At 41.9% G+C, this 24,657-nt stretch overlaps 1 protein-coding gene across 1 annotated transcript in view; it reads right to left on the reverse strand.

The window, feature by feature from the left end:
• Positions 1-24,657, reverse strand: part of cdc73 (cell division cycle 73, Paf1/RNA polymerase II complex component, homolog (S. cerevisiae)) — a 455,163-nt gene that overhangs the window by 386,879 nt on the left and 43,627 nt on the right. Inside the window, exons 4-7 of the mRNA XM_068037710.1 lie at positions 22,475-22,537; positions 22,294-22,346; positions 16,555-16,643; positions 7,499-7,715 (exon numbers count right to left, since the gene is read on the reverse strand). Coding sequence (XP_067893811.1) covers positions 7,499-7,715; positions 16,555-16,643; positions 22,294-22,346; positions 22,475-22,537 — 422 coding nt within the window. The remainder of the gene's footprint in view (positions 1-7,498; positions 7,716-16,554; positions 16,644-22,293; positions 22,347-22,474; positions 22,538-24,657) is intronic.

Raw genomic sequence — 24,657 nt, forward strand, 5'->3', positions numbered from 1 at the left:
GTACAATATTGAACTATCTTAACATACCACAACAATGTCTTAAATTAGCGGATAACGAAAGTGCCACTAAAACAGCTCCAGACATTATGCTTTAGGAAGGATGCCAAGGCTTTAGCAAGGGTGCAGAACAGATTTAATAGAATGGCACCAAGGATGAATTACACGGAGAGACTAGGAAAACTAGTCTTAGACATGTTTAAATTATTTAACAGTTTTAAAAGTTTCTCCTTATTTACATTATTTCCAGTGACAGAAGGGTTGATAATCAAAGGAAGTAGATTTTAAATAATTAACAAAAGAACCAGAATTAACAAGAAATAAAAAATGCAGCAAGTCAGGATGATCTGGAATGCACTGTCTGAAAGGGTGGTGGAAGCACATGCAATAGCAATGTTCAAAAGGGAATTGGATAAATACTTGAAAAGGAATCATTTGCTAGTTTATGGCAAAGAAGCAGGAGTGAGACTAATTGGATAGCTCTATCAAAGGGCCAGTACATGCACAATGAGCTGAATGGCCCCCTTCTATGCTCCATATTTATGAAACAGGAGACATGCATGAAAAAGAAACTGCATGAACAAGGGAACTTGAATAATTGTGAAATGTGTAAATTTATGTTTGTTACCAGAAAATATTAGCAGGAAAAAACCTAACCCAAACAAAGTAACATACTAAATCCCTTATCACAGACTCATAGGAAGCAGTGAAGATATTACACTATCTGCAAACTAAACAATACTTGCAAGCAATCAGCTATGCTCGCTTCAAGCATACCACATAACTGCACTACAGAGATATTTCAAGTTGTTTTTGATGATGATGTAAAACAAGATAGTTCATTTTCAATGCAGAGGCGACACCAGCTCCAATGACAGCATGCTATTTATTCCCCTCTTCCCTCCCCACCCCTCCAAATCATACCAAGCAATACAATTTTGGAAAAATAGCAGAGCTAAACTGTTAATTCCCAACGGAACAAAAAAAAAGAGAAAGCATTTACTGCCAATTTTTTTTTTAAATTATGATCTGAGCAGCAAATAACTTCAATGGTAGCGTTCTATTTAATCATTTAGTTAGTGAAACCAACAGAATCATCTGGAAAATATCGGGAAACAGAACATGACGACAAAAGTATGTTACGACCAGGTAAGGAAGGGGTCTCAGGCTCCCCTCCTGCCCCTTTCCTGGTTTTACCTTAACAGGGTTTAGCTTTTAAAACAGTGATTTTAGCTTACCCCTTCAGTGAGCCATTTGCTCACTGCTCTCTAATTGTAACTGCAAATGAACCAGACAGGTTTTCTTAGGTTTAAACAAGAAAGATTTAAGTTTATTAGTCTCATCATTCTAGCTCTGTTAAAATTACTAAAGTACACGACAACCATGTATACAAGAGAAACACACACACAAATAGATACAGAGGGTAAGAAAGAATTGGTGGGTGGGGGTGTTTGAAGTGGAGTTCATAACGGAGGGAATTCAATTACTGGGTGGAAATGTCCTTGATAAAAGTTGAAGTCTTGGAGTTCTCACTGGGGCCCAGTGCACAATTTCCAACTTGCTTCTCTGGTAATAGAAGGCTGAAGAGGTGCTCTGTCTTGAGGCTCAAGCTGCTGTCGTGGGTCCCTGGGACTTCACTGGAGAGAGAGACAGAGAGAGGGGCCTTCCTTCTCTTTCGTCTTCAAATTGCAGTCTGTTACCTTTCTATGTGGCATAATTCAAACAGTCCCCAGTTTGGACAGCCATTAAGTGATGTGACAATCTCTTTGTTTGAAATAGCAACTTCTTAGAGGGTTGCTGGACGTCAGAGTCTCCCAGACACTCGGTGAGGGGTGGGGGGGGGTGTAGAGTGCTGGCTTTTAGACAAGATGTGCATCATCACTGTTACCCAGACCAATCTTGTTAATTGAATCAGTGAACACTTCCATTGTCTCTCTATTCAACTGTCTCTCAGAATGCAAATGTGCAACCATGTTTTCAGCTGCTCAGCTGTTTTTTTTAAAGTTCTGTGCAATGTCCAATTAAAAAAAAGTTCAAGCAGTGCCCCAAATGACAAAATTAATACGTTTCCACTTGGCAGGTGCGATTTCCGCCACAAGTACTTCCAAAGTTTTTAACGTGACAAGAGGCTCAAGGCTTGTAGTAAACTCAAAGATTGGAAACCAAGCAGCTCAATGCAGGAGGATAAAAAGGGAAGTTAGTAAAACAGGCATTGTGTAACTATTATATCGTAAGTTCAGTACATGAGGCAGACACTTTTGAAAATTCAATTAAAGCAATAATTCCAATGTCTATAGGTGGCACTGCAATACACCACACAATTGCTCCTCTTTTATAGTAAGGGGATATAATTATTTGATTGCACAAAATGTTTTGAACTCTTTTGAAATTAAGACCGAGCGCACTCGGGGGAGCATTTTACTCAAATTGCAAAAACCTGTGTTTTGTGGTTGCGTGGTCAAAAACACAGGAGTGGAAAGTATATAGCTTTTAAATTATATACTTGGTTCTTGCTCTTTGACATTTCTGAATCCCCAAGCCTGTCTAATTTGATCATTCAGTCCTTCGCACTTTTCATGAGCCATTGCTCCACCCACTTACATATTTTGTTTAACTCATTTTCCATTTCCCAAGCTATCTTTTCAGACTCAACTGCTCTTCCTAGTCTGGTACTGTTAGCAAACTTGACCGAGTTGCATTGAGTATCTGAACCTAAGCTGTTGATGCAAGTTAGAAACAGTATTAAGCAGAGTGCAAACTGCTGGGGCACCTCACTAAGTACCTCTCCTAACTTAACTGCTACCTACACTGTAGCCAATTTATCATTCTCAAAGTTTACCCATCATCCTTTGAACTGAGTTCAATTTGCAACCTTCTTTTCTCTTCTTCTTTGGCCTCCTTGTCTCGAGAGACAATGGGTAAGCGCCTAGAGGTGGTCGGTGGTTTGTGCAGCAGCCCCTGGAGTGGCTATAAAGACCAATACCAGAGTGACAGACTCTTCCACAGGCGCTACAGATAAAATTGGTTGTCCGGGCTGTTACACAGTTGGCTCTCTCCTTGTGCTTCTGTCTTTTTTCCTGCCAACTGCTAAGTCTCTTCGACTCGCCACTCTTTAGCCCCGCCTTTATGGCTGTCCGCCAGCTCTGGCGATCACTGGCAACTGACTCCCACGACTTATGGGCAATGTCACAGGACCTCATGTCACGTTTGCAGACATCTTTAAAGCGGAGGCATGGACGGCTGGTAGGTCTGATACCAGTGACGAGCTCGCTGTACAATGCGTCCTTGGGGATCCTGCCATCTGCCATGCGGCTCACATGGCTAAGCCATCTCAAGCGCCGCTGGCTCAGTAAGTATATGCTGGGGATGTTGGCCGCCTCGAGGACTTCTGCGTTGGAGATACGGTCCTGCCACCTGATACCAAGGATTCTACGGAGGCAGCCTTACTATACATAAAAAGCGTCAAATACTTTTTGGAAGTCTAGTTAAGCCAGGATGTAGGGCTTTGCATCACCCACTTGTGATATAACAAATGTTGCATAGAACTTATTCAATTTTACTCCTGATACTGGGTGAAACAATGTAATAAAGTAACAAAGACAAACCAATGGCTCTGTAGTTGCCTGCATTTGACAGTCCAAGACAGCACAATAAAGAGATTGAACACTAGTCGGCAGGGAAGGGAAGAAATAATATCCCATGCAAATATTCTGAACCAAGAAACCTTTTACAGCTCCCTCACAATCTAAGCTGTAGATAAATCTTTACTTGTTATTTCTTCTCAGGATGCAGGCAAAGCTGGAGAGGACACATTAATTGCCCAACCCCCAGTTGCCCTGAACATGTTGGTGGGCTTCCTCCTTCAACAACTGCAGTCGTTGTGTGATGGTACCCCCATAATGGCATTCAGCAAGGAATTGCACGATTCTGTCTTGGCAGCGATGAGTGGACTCTGATGCATGTCCAAATCAGATAGTGTGCAACTTGGGAGAAGATGGGTTCCCATCTCTAAACAGCTGCAATGTAATTTTTGTAGTCGATATTATACCTGCATAAAGCATTAACATTTTAAATTAGTCAGTAATTGACAGCAAATGCACTTTGACCAAAGATTTAATTTAATGGATTCTACATAACTTTGGCATGCAAGTTAAAATGAAAAGCCAAATCCTAATCGTTCAATGACATCAATCGTGATTCAATAATTCAGGCTTAAAAAGATGACTGAAGACTTTGCAATTTTCTTAAGTGAGCACATCTACTAGTGAAGTTTGAACGCAATGGGGATTGCTGTTCAGGTGCATTAACAGAACTTTGGTTAAGCACAGTGCAGGTCTTAGTAAGAATTTTTTTTTTTTAATCCACAAAATCGCTATCAAACTCCAGAAATCTCAGTTACGTCAACATTAGGTGTTTATGGGCTGTGCTGCACCTAAATCTTTGGGTGTAGATCTAGGTTCATGCATTATTCACATATAATCGAGGAAATCTGTGCAAGCTGGAGCTACGTAAACGAGGAGCAGAGGGTTTCAGCGAACATATCTCAGAAGTGGCTCAGTCAAGGAAATCTGTACATGATGTTTCAGATAAAATTGATGTGCACAAATTTTCTAAGAAAAATGGTGCACCAGCTCTTGGGTCATAGTTACACCAACCTTCTGGGAAATTCAGAGCTTATACATTTAACTTTGGTATAAAAAATGTAAAACAGAACTGGTTAGGATAGGCCAACAACCGGACAAGAAGTCACCACTTCTCACTCAACTCTGGAAACTTGCCTTGATAGTTCAAGTCTATTAGAATTCTAAGTACAAGCACATAGGGAAAAAAAAGGCCTTAACTTAGTAAAGACTGTACCTTTTGTCTCTATTTCTTTCCTAGAAGTGCTCTCAACTGCAAACTTGTTTTTCTATCCATCAGTTGCAAATAAAGCCACAATTAAGATGGGAAAATTAATATCTTCAATCTAAAATGTGCCAACAGCTGGCACCCAATCTACTTTTTCCAACTTATTTCTTTAATAATAAAGTTCCTTTACACTTTGCAAATCGACTTGATAATGTTGGTAGTAGTTATTTGCTAATGGATATTCTCTCAAATACTTCAAGCTTTTACTAGGATACCTCTGTTGAGATTTCACACCACATAACAAAGAAACCAAAGCAACTAAAAATTGCTGCTAACTGTATTAACAGTTCATATCATACAAAATTGTGTAACTTTTGCAATTTATCACCTTCAGTTGCCTCATCTGCTCTCAATTCAGCTGACTGGGTAACCTATGAAATACATGACGCTTAGTCTTCTTTGCAAATTTCAAAAATAACTTTTAGCAAATGTCTTCTGAAAACTCAGATTACAGCAACTGGAAATGTCATCATCCACCAAATAGAGTTACTGCCTCAAAACATTCTGATAATTAACCTGCTACTTCTTAATCTATGATAACTACTCTTTATAGTCTCTCGGAACATTTAACAGCGTCCTGTAAAATTCTTCAGCATTTTTCCCATTGCCGTGGTTAAGATAATTGATCTATAAATTCTAGATTCACCTTTCTTTTTGTAAATGAGGATAGTATTTTCTATCCGTCATGCCTCATGTACAATCAGTGCTTACCTCCTTAAAATTATTAAACTATCCTTCACGGATTTCCTTTGATTTCCATGCACATTCTGGGGTGCATATCATAGTCTCCAAGTGCCACGAACATTTAATTCAAGCCATATAATGAATGCCTATGTATTATGAATTCCTACCTGTGAAGACTGATGAACCAAATTAATTTTCTACATCAGTCATCTTGTAATTATCTAAAATATTTCTAATCAAATAACATTTTAAAATGAATATGTTGTCATTAAAAATTCCTTTACTACTTATATAATTGTCACCCGTCGCTCAGGAGGCATCACTCCCACCAGTGTCAGAATGTTGTGGGCTCAAGACCCTCTCCACAGACATGAGCACAAAAATCTAGACTGACACTCGGGCACAGTATGGCAGCAGAACTGCACTATTGGAAGTGCAGTCTTGCAGATGAGAAGTTAAACCAAGGCCTGTCTACCCTCTCAAGTGAACGCAAACAATCCCATGGCACTATTTCAAAGAACAGCAGGGGAGTTATCCTGATGTCGTGGTCAATATTTCAATAATTATTCCTCAATCAACATCACAAAACAATTATCTGGTCATTTTAACATTGTTGTTTGTGGAATCTTGCTGTGCACAAACTGGCTACTGGTGTTTCCTACATTACACTTCAAAAGTACTTCATTGACCATAACGTTCTTTGGGACAGCCTGAGGTCAAAAAAGACACTACATAAATTAAAGTCGCTCCTTTCCTTTTGTTAAAAATATTTATCAACTGCATGCAAATCTCCCAGCTTAGATTTGTAGAGTCAAGCAAATTTGGCGAGAAAGTAACCATAAGCCTGTAATATTACAAGAGGAAACACAGGTCTGATCCATTTAATTCACATACATGTATGGTCTTCTGCAATGCCTGCCAGAACTGTGCGTCAGTTGTTTTAATGCCACTTTGGCTTAGAACTACCTAAGTATGCAATAGACAAACCACAAGAACCATGAAGTATATTAACTACAAATAAGGTGTCAGCACATCAATTTTGCACCAGTTGGCTGGGAAAGAAAGGAAGTCATCCATACAATTACAATAAAAAGTGCATCAATCTGCATTCTTGAAGATAGCAATCAGATTAAATATCCAAATAATTTTTTAATCACAGTTGTTACCCTAGCTTGTTGCACATTGCTACACACATTTAAAAAGAATCATAGAACAAAAAAATGTCAGTGGAAACCTAGTAACCTTTCTATATCCTAGAAATCACTAACTTTCTTATCTCTAGACCTCAAGATTTAGTGTTAATTTATTTATAGACTTTGAAATAAAACAATTCTTTCTTCCTAAATTTAAATTTTAGGCTTGGAGAAAAAAAAATTTAGCTTTTACTTCCCGTAATTTTGCTCTAGTTTTTCAGGAATTCAAGCAAAAATTGTTTTTTTTAAATACTGTCACAATTGTTGTTTTACTTCTCACAACTAAGGGAGCTACAACCAACATTGTGAAACAGCCAATGCCATAATGACAGTTAAGGATGCACTTACAAGTTTGACAACAGTTTCTAACCGAAACTGGAACAAATCAAACTTAATTGAATTTTGATCTTAGATTACACCAAAGACAGTCTTAATCCCAAAATACTTAAACCTTACCAGCATTTCACATTGCTTTACAAATTCATCCTCAAAGTCTAAAAGCACCAACTATTTCTAGGATACAGTTTCAAAAATATCAGCAACTCTTCAGTACCAAGTAGCATGCTTCATACACAAGTCTGGAGAGTGAAGTCAATTGTAGCACCACAACTGCTGAGATCAGGAACTCAGCAAAGACTGGGAATCAAACCTAGGTGCTGATCTTTGTAACCTCAAACACACAAAACAATCAGGGAGCTATGTTCAACTGAACTCACCTTGCCAGTGCTTTGGAGAATGGTGGTTCTTGTTCGCCATACTCTCTCTCTGCTGACAATATCTCTGGTTACGTCTACTTCAGAGTCTACAAAACTTCTCTGCTTCAAAGCTGCGATGTCGTCATCCAGATCTGTCTTGATAGTGGATCGTTTTTTAGCCATAATCTTGGCTTTAATAGCAGCAATCTTTTCCACAGACATTGCCTCCGACAGTGACCTGCAGCCCCACAAAAAATGAAAGCCAATGATTTTTTTGCATATAAAATATTTTTCCTACAAGTCAATAATCTATATGAATAATTCAGACTGTTTGAAAATTGCACTGTTACATTTCATTACAGGATGTGAAACTTAACGGCCAGAATTGCTTTAATATAATCACAACAATTTGAAAATACATCTAAGAGACAGATGCAAAAAAGTAGATATTTCATTTTTAGAGGGGGCACAAGTAACTTGAATTTTGGGGGATTTTTTTTTTTTTAAACAAGAGAAAAGAATAAATACACTCAAATTTGTGAAGCACCATATATGTTTCTAGGTTGTCCCAAAGCACTTCACAGTCAATGCACTACTTTTTGAGATGTAGTCACTATTAATGCAGCAAATAGCAGCCAACTTGTGTACCAAAAGATTCTGTGAACACCAATGACAGAAATTAACAGTTAAAGTATTTTTGTTAAGTGTTGACCGTGAGGTACATGTGGGTCAAGACACAAGGGAAATTTTCCTGATGTTCTTTAAATTGTGCCATGGGATCGCTTACATCCACCCAAATAGGCAGATAGGGCCTCAATTCAACATCTCTTCCAAAGGAATACAGCACTTCCTCAGCACTACAGTGAAACCTCAGCCTTTAGTATGTACTACAGACTTGGGAATGGGATTAATCCTAAAAGCTTTGACTCAATAGGTTAATGTGCCAACAGTAATCCAAGCTGACATTTTAGGGACATGCCATGTGTCTAATTCTACAGTTTGAATGTGTCTTTCTAGAAATTAACAAAAAAAACTGAGGATGGCGTTCAAGATAGATCAAAATTCTCTCAGTTAGAAATATTAATGAAGACTTTTAAATTTTCCTGATCTAATAGACTTGCCCTCTGATTCTGTGGAGAAATAAAATTGCCTGGCAAGCAGAATCTGATCACAATTCTTCTGAACCATACATGCATTTGGGCTATGATTTAGACCCCTAACTTTAAGAACATGACATCTCAACATTGAAAGGCATCAGAATTTCACCCAAACTGGTGTTTCGACCAAAAACAGGGACAATGGAAAATCAGTAGTCAGTAATGGTCTTTACCATGGATGGGGAGAGAAAGTTCAGGAAAGCTCAGAATTAGCTCCAGCAATGAGCCCTGATCCAAAATCATGGAAATAAAGGGTTCCCAAACTGGATATTTTAGCATAGCACTTGACTACAAGTAGGTAGAAGAAAAATGACCATCATGCAGGACTGACTTCTTAAATTTTTAATCTTACACACTTATGCTGAAATGAAGTATTATATCAATGAAGTTACTTAACTCTGATACAATAATGGTGCTAAACTGAAAAAAATAAGAAAAGTACTATTTCTGTCTGACCAGCTATCCCAGTTTCTCTTTTAGTAATTCTTAGTCCTTTAACTTTACTTTTCTTCCACCTAATGCAACAATCAAACTCATTAAAGTTTTACTTCCTCATAGCTTCTACAATCCATTTTTGAGGACAGAGGAATTTTTTTCTGAAAAAGAAATCTTGAATTTTGGTCAAGACACCATCCAAAAACCAGAAGGGTGGAAGATGTAACCAGATAAAATGCTGGCATTGTTATTCAACGGAGGAAGGGTTGCTAATAAATAAGTATATTTGTGAACAGGGAAAAGAAAACTGCACCCAGTGCAATCTGGCAAAAATCTCCATGAGTTATCAAGGAGAAAAAGCCAGTAAATTCGCATCCTCACTCTCCTTACCTCTACGAATCCAAAGACCTCATCAGTTGTGAATCAACAAGGCAAATCAGTCAAAGCAGAATAAACTGGAAAGCTACAAAGGTGCATGGATAGATAGAAACAGAGGCTAAGAAGGGGTCGGAGAAAAAAAAGACAGCAAAAATAATAAAGTACAAGGATATGCTGGACCAGTACTTATAGACCTGGTCCTGTACAGAAAGAAATGACAAGAGAATGTTATGATGGAGAAGGCAAAAGATAAAACACAAGTACTGAAATTATTAAAAGACTCGGGGTCAGAATCTGTGCAGCATTAAATCAAAACTGCCACAAGGTGGCAGAGAAAGGACACTTTTCAATAATCCTGATAGTAAATTAATATTGGTGTTATCCTAGATCACAATAGCTTTGGTTAAATTCAGCACAAATTTGCAATGCACCATAATGAAACCCAAACTGAAAGGAGCTAAACTGCTTTCAGGTTGCAAGCTCAAACTGAACATTTTTCTTTGCCCCTCTGCAAGTAAGAGAGATTAGCAAGGTCACGTACATTAATTGTACTGATTGTTTGTGCAATGGAGTGGCTTGCTGGATGTTTTAGCAGACATTAAAAGTCAACCACGTAGTGTGGAACTGGAGTCATGTGTAGGTTATATTGGATAGAGTCGGCAAATTCTGTTCCTTGAAGACTATTAGTGAGCTTCTGCAACAATCCAAGAGCTTTCACTGGTATTTTTCTTTACCTGGTGCCAAAATACAGATTACTAAATTTGCTGAACTTCATTGCACAACTTGTCATGGTGGGTTTTGGACTGAGCCACCATATTACTATAACCGTAATGATGTTGAAATGGTGTATACCAGGCCCACACCTGAAAACAACAAGAAGCCCCAGAAACCAAAATGCATCCTGGCACATGATTGTGAAACTATCACAAATGCTCAGCAGAATTTGATGCCTTTCTAAACAATTTTTTTTAAACTGGCAATATTCCCAGGCAATTTTAGAAAATTTTCATCCATCTTTAACACTTGCTTGTCGACAAGAGTTCCTGGCAAGAAAGTCCGAGAGCCCTGAACAATGTACTTGTACTGGATTTAACAGCTTTACGCAAAGATGAGCTTGCTCACCGGTTTATATAGGTCTTAACCTTATAATGTAAAAGGTGCAGTCTTGCTCTCTTAGAGATCTGCTCGCAGGGCGGCGTGTCTCCTGAAGTGCTGCAATGTCCACATTGAGTCTACTGAGCTCATTGTTAATAATGGCGGTCTTCCGAGAATCGTTGATTTGTGTAAAGTCTTCCGACAGGACAGGACACATAGTTCGGACGTTCCAGCCTGCAAAACGAAGGGCTGGTACCTTCTTTCCTTTTTGGGTCGTGCTGTTTGGTGCGGTGTTACAGCCCACTTGTCGGGCAATGACCCTGAGCTCCAAGCACCCATTGAAGCAGCTGGACTGTGGCGGGACAGAACCTTACTGACCGGGGGCTGCCCGGTTTGAGGTGGGTGGTAGCTGTCCAGTGAGATGCAATGACCTCTCCCACCGACAAAGGCAACCCGTGGCGCCCAATCTCTACGCCAATTGAGCTGTAACTGTTGCCTTCCGTGTTGTTTTGGTCACTGTGAGGCAACTATTGAGTGACCTCTCCATGGCGCATGCCTGGGCGGATATATGGAGTTTGTGAGTTGCCCAAGCGTCAAAAACCCCCTCTCGGCCTTCCAAGTGGGGTCCAAAGGAGCACAGAGCACGACATTTGGCACCGGCAGGGCTGCAGGAACTGCCGGAAACATGCCAACGGTGACACATGACCGCCTTAGGGGTTCCGCTGCGGATTTTCTGTTAGAGTTTACTCCCTTAGCCATGGTCTCCCCCTAGACGCCCACAAGGCAGAGGGGTTGGTTAGCTCCTACTGAGCAGGGGCCCTAACAAGTAAACTATGCGATTTCATGTGGGGGGGGGGGGGGGAGGGATAGGGGGTGTGAGAGGGTGCAGGGGGTGCGACCTAGGCAGGATTGAGGCCCTGAGCCTCAACGACCGCATCATGGGCACTCGGACCACCTGCTCCGCCCCACCGAGCTGCCAGTAGACTGTAGGCCGCTGCACTTGTTCCAGACAGGTTACACTCATCAGCACTAAATTCTTCCATTCTTTCAGTATATTATTCCTTTTTTAAAAACTTACTTTTCAGCAAAAGTGCATAGTTTGCCTCAAACTCTTTCAATTAACATAAACAAACACTGCTTCTAGTCAGAGTGAGGGAAAATGCCCTCCTTCCTCCAGCCTGCCTTGCTGTGCTGTCCTAAGAGAGCAAGACTACACCTTCTACTGGCAGGGTAGGGATCCTGAAGAACCAAGACAGCATGGAGTGGGCTATGCCATCAGAAACTCTTTGCTCAGCAGGATAGCCATCTTCAATTGGCTCGGAACGCATACTGTCCATCCGACTGCTCACCGTCTCTGGCCCAGTACACCTACTCAGCATCTATGCTCCAACACTCTGCTCCCCACCTGAAGCTAAAGACCAGTTCTACGAGGAACTCCATAATACCATTAGTAGCATCCCCAATACCGAATATTTGTTCCTGCTGGGGGACTTTAATGCCAGGGTCAGGGCCGACCATGACTCATGGCCCTCCTGCCTTGGGTGCTATGGCATTGGAAGGATAAATGAGAATGGACAGCGACTGCTGGAGTTGTGTACCTATCATAACCTCTGCATCACCAACTCGCTCTTTCATACAAAACCCTGTCACCAGGTTTCATGGAGGCACCCAAGATCATGTCGTTGGCACCAGCTGGACCTCATCGTCACAAGGCGAGCACCTGTAAACAGCGTCCAAATCACACGCAGCATCCAACAATGCGGACGGCGACACCAACCACTCTCTGGTGTGTAGCAAAGTTAGACTCAAACCTATATCACTCCAAGCAGAAGGGCCGCCCGCGCATCAATACGAACAGAATTTCTTATCCACAGCTGTTACATAAGTTTCTAAATTCACTTGAAAAAGCCCTTCAAAACACTCCTGCAGGGGATGCAGAGACCAAGTGGGCCCACATCAGAGACGCCATCTATGACTCAGCAATGACCACCTTTGGCAAATGGGAGAAGCAGAATGCAGACTGGTTTCAATCTCACTTTGAAGAGATGGAACCTGTCATAGCCGCTAAGCGCATTGCACTGTTGAACTACAAGAAAGTCCCCAGCCAGTTATCATCTGTAGCACTTAAAGTAGCCAGAAGTGCTGCACAAAGAACAGCCAGGCGCTGCGCAAATGACTACTGGCAACACCTATACAGTCGCATTCAGCTGGCCTCTGACAATGGAAACATCAGAGGAATGCATTAAGAGAGCTTTTGGGCCAACCATCAAGAAGATCGTCCCCCTCAAGTCTAAATCAGGGGGCACGATCACTGACCAACGCAAGCAAATGGACCGCTGGGTGCAGCACTACCTAGAACTGTACTCCAGGGAAAATGTTGTCACTGAGACCGCCCTCAATGCAGCCAAGTCTCTGACAGCCATGGATGAGCAGGACGAACAGCCAACTAAATCGGAACTCAGTGATGCCATTGATTCCCTAGCCAATGGAGAAGCCCGAGGAAAAGACAGCATTACCCCTGAAATAATCAAGAGTGCCAAGCCTGCGAAACTGTCAGCACTCCATGAACTGCTTTGTCTGTGCTGGAATCTCCCTGCTCAGCATAGTGGGGAACGTCTGCGCTCGAGTCGTTTTAAACAGACTCCAGAAGCTGGCTGAGCATGTCTACGCTGAGGCACAGTGTGGCTTTTGAGCAGAGAGATCCACCATTAACATAAAAGCAAAATACTGCGGATGCTGGAAATCTGAAACAAAAACAAGAAATGCTGGAATCACTCAGCAGGTCTGGCAGCATCTGTGGAAAGAGAAGCAGAGTTAACGTTTCGGGTCAGTGACCCTTCTTCGGAACCATTTCCACCATTAACATGCTGTCCACCCTTCGCCAGCTACAGGAGAAATGCCGCGAACAAATGCCCCTCTACGTTGCTTTCATTGATCTCACCAAAGCCTCTGACCTCTTCAGCAGACGTGGTCTCTTCAGACCACTAGCAAAGATCGGATGTCCACCAAAGCTACTAAGTATCACCTCATTCCATGACAATATGAAAGGCACAATTCAGCATAGCGGTGTCTCATCAGGCCCCTTTCCTATCCTGAGTGGCGTGAAACAGGGCTGTGTTCTCGCACCTACACTGTTTGGGATCTTCTTCGCACTGCTGCTTTCACATGTGCTCAAGTCTTCAGAAGAAGGAATTTTCCTCCACACAGGATCAGATGGCAAATTGTTCAACTTTGCCTGTCTTAGAGCAAAAACCAAAGTATGGAAGGTCCTCACCAGGGAACTCCTCTTTGCTGACAATGCTGCATTAATATCCCACACTGAAGAGTGCCTGCAGAGTCTCATCGACAGGATTGCGGCTGCCTGCAACAAATTTGGCCTAACCATCAGCCTCAAGAAAATGATCATCATGGGACAGGACGTCGGAACCACTCCATCCATCAATATCGGCGACCACGCTCTGGAAGTGGTTGAAGAGTTCACCTACCTAGCCTCAACTATCACCAGTAATCGATCTCTCGATGCAGAAATCAACAAACGCATGGGAAAGGCATCTGCTGCTATGTCCAGACTGGCCAAGAGGGTGTGGGAAAATGGCGCACTGACACAGAACACAAAAGTCCCAAGTGTATCAAGCCTGTGTCCTCGGTACCTTGCTCTATGGCAGCGAGGCCTGGACAACGTATGTCAGCCAAGAGCAACGTCTCAACTCATTCCATCTTCGCTGCCTCTGAAGAATCCATGGCATCAGGTGGCAGGACCATATCTCCAACGCAGGAGTCCTCGAGGCAGCCAACATCCCCAGCATATACACCCTGCTGAGCCAGCGGCGCTTGAGATGGCTTGGCCATGTGAGCCGCATGGAAGATGGCACGATCCCCAAGGACGCATTGTACAGCGAGCTCGTCACTGGTATCTGACCCACCGGCCGTCTATGTCTCCGCTTTAAAGACGTCTGCAAACGCGACATGAAGTCCTGTGACATTGACCACAAGTCGTGGCAGTCAGTTGCCAGTGATCGCCAGAGCTGGCAGACAGCCAAAGAGTGGCCAGCCAAAGAGATTTAGTTGGCAGGAAAAAAGACAGAAGCGCAAGGAGAGAGCCAACTGTGTAACAGCCCCGACAACCAATTTTATCTGCAGCACCTGTGGAAGAGTCTATCCCTCTAGAATTGGCCTTTATAGCCATTCCAGGCGCTGCTTCACAAACCACTGCCCACCTCTAGGCACTTACCCATTGTCTCTCAAGACAAGGAGGCCGAAGAACCACCTTATAATGCAGCAATTTATTTCAAGCATTTTACTCAAGTTGCAAAAGTCTTTGCTTTGTGGCCATGTGGTCTGAAACTCGTGGGTTTTGAATCAAAAGAACATTGAACAAAGTTTGTGAATTTCAAAATACAATAAAGATGAAACATTTTGCACACAGCAAGCTCGAGCAAACAGCAATGTGATAATCTGTTTTTGTATTGTGAATTGAGGGATAAATATTGGTCAGGACATGGGGATAATTCCCCCGCTCTTCTTCAAAATAGTTTGAAGGGATCACTAATGTCCACCTGAGAAGACAGACGGGGCCTCAGTTTAACATCTCATTTGAAAGACAGCACCTCCGGCAGTGCAGCACTCCCACAGTACTGCACTGGAGTGCCGGCCGAGATTTTTTTTACTCAAGTCCTAGAGTGGCACTTGGAGAAAAACGAAGACTTGCATTTATATAGCGCTTTTCACGAGGTCTTAAAGCACTTTACAGCCAATGAAGTACTTTTTGAAGTGTAGTTACTGTTGTAATGTAGGAAACGCGACAGCCAATTTGCACATAGCACAAGCTCCCACAAACAGCAATGTGATAATGACCAGACAATCTGCGGCGTTGATTGAGGGATAAATATTGGCCAGGACACCGGGGGCTAATTCTTCTTCAAAATAATGCCATGGGATCTCTTACAGTATCTCTTTCAGTACTGCACTGGTGGATCAGCCTTATTTTGGTGCTCAATGCCTGGAGTGGGTCTAGAAGCCAAAACATTATGACTTACAGTTCTACCAACTGAGCCACAGCTGACACTCTCCCACAACCTTCTGGTGCAGAGGCAAGAGTGTTACTAACTGAGCCATGGATGGCACACAAACTATGAAGAGGAAGTAAAGAGGTGCAAGGGGATTGGGCAAGAAGTGGGAAATGGAGTACAATGTGAGGAAGTGTGGAAATTATCCATTTTGGTCGGTGAAAACTGGAAAAGTGAATTTTTTTTAAAAAAGATGAGACGAGTAAAGGAGGTAAATGCACTGTAAGGTATATTTTCCAGTTCCAATATTCAAACTATTTCTCTCTCCACAGATCCACTGACCTGCGGAACATCTCCAGCATTTTCTATTTTTATCTCAAATTTCTAGCTGCTTCAGTGTTTTGCTTGTTTAAATGTGTAACTTCCTACCTCTCCAAATCAACATCTAAACTCCCAGTTCTCTGAGACATACAGACCTATACCCTTTCCTCTTCTGCAGTCCCTAAATTGCATTGATGAGCATCCTCTGGAGCAAGTCAATTTATGCTTTGGATTTTCCTAAAGCATTGTAATTCTGTACTGCTGCTTCTGGCTTTCATGTACCTTATTGTGCATTTACCTCCTTTCTTCAGGAGGAACGAGAACCTGGCTACCATATGTTGAGTTACCGTATCCATAGCTACCTACCAACTAACTTCTAAAGTCAATCAATTGCATCAGAGATCCACTTTCCTCTTTCATCCTTCCTCCCCAACACATATCCAATTTAAATGATTCTCAGTAACCACTTCAAGGAGGAACAAAAGACAGGCACTTTCTCCCACCTGGATGGGATTATGGAAAAGCAGAAAGGCTAAATTAACACAAGTGACAACTCTTTTCCAAATCAAGGCAAAAGTTTTCTTCAATCTGAAAACTAACTTCAAAAAATTAGAATAATTTAGTGTGCACTCATTTGTTTCAGAATCCTCATTGTACAGAAATGTTTGCAAGATTCATTCTTTACCTGATCTGTTCTGTCTGTACAATGCCTTCCTTGTGGCCTTCCAAACGAGCTGCCAAACGTTCTTTGTCAAGTCGTACACGTTCTTCATCCTAATTAAAACAAACCACCTTGTTAATTTTCCCAAACACGCACTGCAAATAATTATGAAATTTATAAAACAAAATAAAAGTTGTGAAATTACCACAAGGTTCTGAAGCATTTCAGATCATTTCAAATTATACTATATATGATGAGCAACAGTAAATTCATCTTAAATTCTGCTGTAATTTCAATCAAGAAACCTTTCCAATCTTAAACATATGAAGGTCACAATGGCGTTATGTAAAATAGCTGCTATTGCAACCGTCACTTTTTATTGAGACTCATCACTTTTGCCCCCTCGAGATCCGATTCTCTATGTCTGCTTTACCAGCCCTCCATTCTCCATAAGTTTCAATTTGTTCAAAGCCAAGTTGCTCAGATCCTACCTCAAGCTAAGTCCTACTTACCCATCCTTTCAGTCTATGTTGACATACCACAGCTCCTTCCAGCTAAAGCGTTGAGTTTTATAATGCTTGTCTTCAAATCCCTCTATAGCATTGTTGGTCCTCTGGCTCTGGTCTATTAATGATACTTTTTCACCCATAATCCCATCAGAACACTAGCCTTCACTTACCTCAGCCCTACACTCTGCAAGTCTCTCCATATGTCCACTCCTGTCTTTATCTTGGACTTTCAAAGCCATTTTATTCTAAACAAGCTTTGGCATTGTTCCTAATTGTTGCACAATTCACTGTCTGCTCATTTATTCCTGTACTATTTTTTCTCCTTTTAGATCTGGTAGTGTATAATGCAACATGATTAATGATCACATAGTAAAGCATCCTCTAGGGAAGAGCAATCGGAACATGATCAATTTCACATCCAGTATGAGGGTGAGAAACTTGAGTCTGAAACTGGTGTCTTAAACCCAAATGAAGGCAATTACAAAGGTATGAAGACAGAGTTGGCCAAAGTGAACTGGAAAAATAGGTTGAAAGTTAAAAATGATAGATAAGCAGTGGCAGACATTTAAGGAGATAGTTCATAATTCTGAACAAAGCTATATTCTGTTGAGAAAGAAAACTCTGAGTAGGATGAACCATTTCATGGCGAACTAAGGAAGTTAAAGGATGGTATCAAATAGAAAAGAAAAGTCATACAATGTTGCAAAGATTAATGGTATGCCAGAAGATTGGGAAAAGGTCAGAAACCAGCAAAGGATGACAAAAAAAGGTGTAAACTAGAAAGAAAAATAGACAGACAGTAAGAGCTTGTAAAGGTATATAAAAAGAAAAAAATAGTTGAAGCAAACGTTGGTCCCTCAGAGGAAAATTAATAAGGGGAAACAAGGAAACAGCAGAGACTTTGAACAAGAACTTTGCATCTGTCTTCACATGTAGAAGACACTAAAAGCATCCCAAGAACAGGACAAAAATCAAGGGGCAAAAGGGAGTGAGGAACTTTGATCACTAAGGGAAAAAGTACTAAGCAAACTAATGGGACTAAAGGCTGCCAATCCCCTGGACCTGGTGGCCTGCATCCTAGGGTCTTAAAAGAGGTGGATGCATTGGTTGTAATCTTCCAAAATTCCCTAGAATCTGGATAGGTCCCAGCAGATTGAAAACAATGTAACTCCCCTATTCAAAAAAGGAGGGAAACAGAAAGCAGGAAAATATAGGTCAGCTAGCCTAACATCTGTCATTGGGAAAATGTTGGAATCCATTATTAAGGAAGTTGCAGCAGAACATTTAGAAAATTAGAAAACAATTAAGCTGAGTCAACATGGTTTTATGAAAGGGAAATTGTGTTTCACAAATTTATTAGCATTCTTAGAGGGTGCAATAAGCACAGTGGATAAAGGGAAACCAGTATAAGTAGTATTGGGATTTCCAAAAAGGCATTCGATAGGTGCCACATAAAGGGTTACTACACAAGATAAGAGCTTATGGTGTTGGGGGTAATAGATTAAGAGGACAGGATTTGGCTAACTAACAGAAAACAGAGTCAGGATAAATGGGTCATTTTTGTTAAACTCCAGAAAGCTGGTTATGGAAGGATAATGCTGGAGCCCATCTTTACACAGTTTCACATTTATTGTTCAGAGTGAAAGGATTACAAAGATGTAGCTCCTCACTCAAAACCTCCACCAGTCTCAGTAAGTGTCTGCTTATAGGTGTTCAAGACAGACCCCAATTAACACCCTCCACCTGCATATAATCAAACAACTGTTACACAATTAACAGATTAACAACTTTCAGTTTGGCAAACTGTAACTCATGGGGTGCCAGAAGGATCAGTGCTGGAGCCTCAACTATTTACAATCTGTATTAATGAACTGGACAAAGGGACCAAGTGTACTGTAGCTAAATATACTGACGATACAAAGGTGGTGGGAAAGCAAATTGTGAGTAGGACACAAAGAGTCGGCAGAGGGCCATAAATAGGTTAAGTGAGTGGGCAAAAATCTGGCAGATGGAGTATAATGTGGCAAAATATGAAGTTGTCTACTTTAGTAGCAAGAATAGAAAAGCAGAATATTTTTTAAATGGAGACACACTCCAGGATGCTTTTATTCATTCATGGGATGTGGGAGTCGCTGGCTAGGCCAGCATTTATTGCCCTTCCCCAACTGTTCTCAAGAAGGTGGTGGTGAGCTGCCTTCTTGAATCGCTGCAGTCCATAGGAGGTAGATACACCAACAGTGCTGTTCGGAAGGAAGTTCCAGGATTTTGACCCAGTGACAGTGAAGGAACGGCGATACAGTTCCAAGTCAGGATGGTGTGTGACTTGGAGGGAAACTTGCAGGTGGTGGTGTTCCCATGCATTTGCTGCCCTTGTCCTTCTAGTTGGTAGAGGTCGCAGGTTTTGATGGTGCTATCTAAGGAGCCTTGGTGCATAGCTGCAGTGCATCTTGTAGATGGTACACACGGCTGCCACCGTGCATCGGTGGTGGATGGAGTGAATGTTTGTGGATGGGTGCCAATCAAGCGGGCTGCTTTGTCCTGAATGGTGTCCAGCTTCTTGAGTGTTGTTGGAGCTGCACTCATCCAGGCAATTGGAGAGTATGCCATCACACTCCTGACTTGTGCCTTGTAGATGGTGAACAGGCTTTGGGGAGTCAGGTGGTGAGTTACTCGCCACAGGATTCCTACCTAGCCTCTGACCTGCTCTTGTAGGTATTTTATATGACTACTCCAGTTCAGTTTCTGGTCAATGGTAGCCCCTAGGATGTTGATAGTGGAGGATTCAGCAATGGTAATGCCATTGAATGTCAAGGGGAGATGGTTAGATTCTCTCTTGTTGGAGATGGTCATTGCCTGGCACTTGTGTGTTGCGAATGTTACTTGCCACTTCTGACCTTATGATTGAAGGAAGGTCACTAATGAAGCAGCTGAAGATGGTTGGGCCTAGGACACTACCCTGGAGCTGAGATGATTGACCTCCAACAACCACAACCATCTTCCTTTGCGCTAAATATGACTCCAACCAGCAGAGAGTTTTCCCCAATTCCCATTGACTTCAGTTTTGCTAAGACTCCTTGATGCCATACTCGGTCAAATGCTGCCTTGATGTCAAGGGCAGTCACTCTCACCTCACCTGTGGAATTCAGCTCTTTTGTCCACGTTTGAACCAGGAGCTGAGTGGCCCTGGCCGAACCCAAACTGAGCGCCACTGAGCAGGTTATTGCTAAGCAAGTGTTGCTTGATGGCACTATTGATGACAGCTTCCATCACTTTACTGATGATTGAGAGTAGACTGATGGGGCGGTAGTTGGCCAGGTTGGACTTGTCCTGCTTTTTGTGTACAGGACATACCTGGGCAATTTTCCACATTGCAAGGTAGATACCGGTGTTGTAGCTGTATTGGAACAGCTTGACTGGGGGCACGGCAAGTTCTGGAACACAGGTCTTCAGTACTATTGCCGGAATATTGTCAGGGCCCATAGCCTTTGCAGTATCCAAGCCTTCAGTCGTTTCTTGATATCACGCGGTGAGAATCGAATTGGCTGAAGTCTGGCATCTGTGATGCTGGGGACTTCAGGAGGAGGCAGAGATGGATCATCAACTTGGCACTTCTGGCTGAAGATTGTTGCAAGTGCTTCAGCCTTATCCTTTGCACCGATGTGCTGGGCTCCCCCATCATTGAGGATGGGGATATTTGTAGAGCCACCTCCTCCAGTTAGTTGTTTAATTGTCCACTACTAGTCACAGCTGGATGTGGCAGGACTGCAGACCTTAGATCTGATCCGTTGGTTATGAGCTCACTTAGCTTTGTCTATTGCATGCTCCTTATGCAATTTGGCACTCAGGTAGTCCTGTGTTGTAGCTTCACCAGATTGACACCTCATTTTGAGGTATGCCTGGTGCTGAAGCAGAGAGGGATCTGGATGTCCTTGCACATGAATCCCAAAACATTAGCACGTAGGTACAGCAAGTAATTAGGAAAGCAAATGGAACATTGGTCTTTATTGGAAGGGTGGTAGAATATAAAAGTACAGGGTGTTGGTGAGACCACACCAAGAGTACTGTGTATCGTTTTGGTCACCATTTCTAAGGAAAGATATATTTGCATTGCAGGTAGTTAAGAGAAGGTTAACCAGGTTTATTCCTGGGATGAAGAGCTCGTCTTATGAGGGAAGGTTGGGCCTAAACGCATTGTGGAGTTTACAAGAATGAGGGGTGATCTTATTGAAACAGCTAAGATTTTGAGGGGGCTTTACAGGGTAGATACTGAGGGCATGTTTCCCCTCATGGGGGAAATCTACAACTAGTTTCAGAATAAGGGGTCGCCAATTGAAGACAGAGATGGAGGAGGAATTTCTTCTCTGAGGGTCGAGACTCTTTGGATATATTAGAGGCTGATTCTTGAACTTAGGAGGAGTCCAGGGTTATAGGCAACAAGCAGGAAAGTAGAGTTGAGGTCAATATCAGTGGAGTTGAGGCCAAGATCAGATCAGCCATGATCTTATTGAATGTCGGAGCAGGCACGAAAGGCGGTATGACCTACTCCTGCTCATATTTCTTATGTTATGTTCTTCTAAACCATAAAACATCCCAGGATGTTTGCTATGTTAAAGATCCTATATGAATGACGAAGCTTGTATTAAATACCAACACATGTTTAAACAGAACAAAAAGCAGAACTGCAATTTTCAGTACAAGAACTGCTGGTTCACCTACTTACTTGCAGTTTCCTATTGATCAATGAATTCCTGTCACCTAATTTTCTCTCATTTCAGTACATGCTTACTAGCTTTGTAAATACAAATCTACACTGTCCCAGAAAATCTCTTAAATAAGAAGAGGCAATCAGTCACCTTTCCGGTATTATGCAAGAGTCGGTTTACAAAGGCAAAAAACGAAGTGACCAACGTAACTCATTCTAAACATCAGACTGGAGTATAAATTTTTGCTTATGCCATTTTGGCAGACCAGGGTAGGTCACTGGCATTGGGATAGCCAACCTGAATTAGAATTGAATGTACAGAGTAAGGGCACTACTACTGGTCTCACCATTCAATGGATAAAGAGTGGGAGGGAGAGGAAATAGTGTTACCAAGATTTACAGTTAGGAGTTAGTAACTTACAGAAACTAAACCTCGCACAGAAGTGATTTGACTATCACAGGTATGCTACCCATCATCAATTTCTTTAATCCAGAGAGTTTACATCCTGAATCATACATTCAAATCAACCACAGATTGTCAAAACCAATTACCTCTATCCTGGGTTTCTTCAGTTCTGATGATATTTCTTCAGCTGCTCTTTTAACTGTTGGTTTACAATAAACACAAGGGAAATTAGCAAATGAATGAATTAAAATTCTGAAAAGGGCAAGTTGTTTTGTGGATTGTTGTTGCAAAATTTTTCACAAGTTCATTAAAATAGATCATAGATACCTTGCGTTGACCGCTGCAAACCAATTTCTAGAGGTGCACTTCTGTCTATACTTGCAGATGTTGCTGAGAAAATCAAAGATAAAATGAAAGCAATCAAAAAAAAAAAAATCCTATAAAGTTAACAAATACATTTCCTAGCAATACTCAGTTACTCTGTTAATATTAGGGGCACAATTTAAATTTTATGCTGCATTAATGTAATCTGGAAAACTTACTTCATCAATGATCTGACTGTGACAAATGCTATTACAAACTGAGCAAAATGAAATGCCAGATTCTGTATACAGAATTGATCTAATTTGTATCAACTTTAGTACATATAGAACCAAGATTCATTTATCCTTTCTACTGGCAAAACACTTTTTAAAATTCAACAATACATAATAAAGGGTCTCTAATGTATGCATTTTAGTTCTGTTCCCTGTTCTTAACATTTAGAATTTTATCGGAGTAACGACTAATAAATACAATGCTGCGATACAGGAATTCCACATACAGGATACCTATTCCAATTATTTGAATTGAACAGCACTACTTACATCCAATACTCCATCTCAGTCATACCCTTATTATTTTTAACTTTAAACTAGTGCAACCAAGGTACATTCAAAAATTCATTTAACAAATTGTAAAAACAAGAAATCGTTTGACATATTTTCCATCCGTATGTTGGATCTGAGGACTAGCAGCAGCAATTTAGCCATTAAATGTAAACTAGTTTAAAGTCCAAATGTCAGGCTGCCTTGGCGTTCACCAAGCAATTAAACATTTTCAACTATGCCATTAAGGGAGGGGGTAGCGCAGTGATATAGTCACTAGACTAGTAACCCAGAGACCCAGGACATGGGTTCGAATCCCACCACAGCAGAAGTTGAATTCAATTAATAAATCTGGAAGATAGTCTATTAATGGCCATGAAACCATTTCGACTGTTGTAAAAACCCATCTGGTTCAGTAATGCCTTTTAAGGAAATCTGCTGTCCTTAACTGGTCTGGCCTACATGTGACTCCAGACCCACAGCAATGTGATTGACTCTTAAATGCCCTCTGAAATGGCCTAGCAAGCCACTCAGTTGTATCTAACCGCTACGAAGACAATAACAAATGAAACCGGACGGACCACCCAGCATTGACCTAGGCACCAGAAATGACAATGGAAAACCCAGCCCTGTCGACCCTGCAAAGTCCTCCTTACTAACATCTGGGTGTTTCTGCCAAAGTTGGGAGATCTGACACACAGACTAGTCAAGCAACAGCCTGACATAGCCTCACGGAATCATACCTTACAGACAATGTCCCAGACACTGCCATCACCATCCCTGGGTATGCCCTGTCCCACCAGCAAGACAGACCTAGCAGAGGAGGAAGCACAGTGGTATACAGTGTGGAGGGAGTTGCCCTGGGTGTCCGCAACATCGACTCCAGACCCCATGAAGTCTCATAGCATCAGGTCAAACATGGGCAAGGAAACCTCCTGCTGATTCCTGATGAATCAGTGCTTCTCCATATTGAACATCACTTGGAGAAAGCACTGAGGGTGACAAGGGCACAGAATGTACACTAGGTCCAGGACTTCAATGTCCATCACCAAGAGTGACTCGGTAGCAGCACTACTGACCGAGCTGGCCGAGTCCTAAAGGACATAGTTGCTACACTGGCTATGTGGCAGGTGGTGAGGGAACCAACAAGAGGGAAAAACATACTTGACCTCATCCTCACCAATCTGCCTGTCTCAGATGCATCTGTCCATGACAGTATTGGTAGGAGTGACCACCACACAGTTGTTGAGGAGATGAAGTCCAGTCTTCACATTGAGGATACCCTCCATCGTGTTGTGTGGCACTACCATTGTGCTAAATGGGATAGATTTCTAACAGATCTAGCAATGCAAAACTGGGCATCCATGAGGTGCTGTGGGCCATCAGCAGCAGCAGAATTGTACTCAACCACAACCTGTAACCTCATGGCCCAGCATATTCCCTACTTTACCGTTACCATCAAGCCAGGAAACCAACCCTGGTTCAATGAAGAATGCAGGAGGGCATGCCAGGAGCAGCGCCAGGCATACCTCAAAATGAGGTGTCAACCTGGTGAAGCTACAACACAGGACTACCTCTGTGCCAAGTTGCATAAGCAGCATGCAACAGACAGAGCTAAGCGATCCCATAACAAACGGATCAGAC

This window comes from Heterodontus francisci, chromosome 8 (assembly GCF_036365525.1).
Source record: "Heterodontus francisci isolate sHetFra1 chromosome 8, sHetFra1.hap1, whole genome shotgun sequence".
In the NCBI taxonomy this organism is placed as follows: Eukaryota; Metazoa; Chordata; class Chondrichthyes; order Heterodontiformes; family Heterodontidae; genus Heterodontus; species Heterodontus francisci.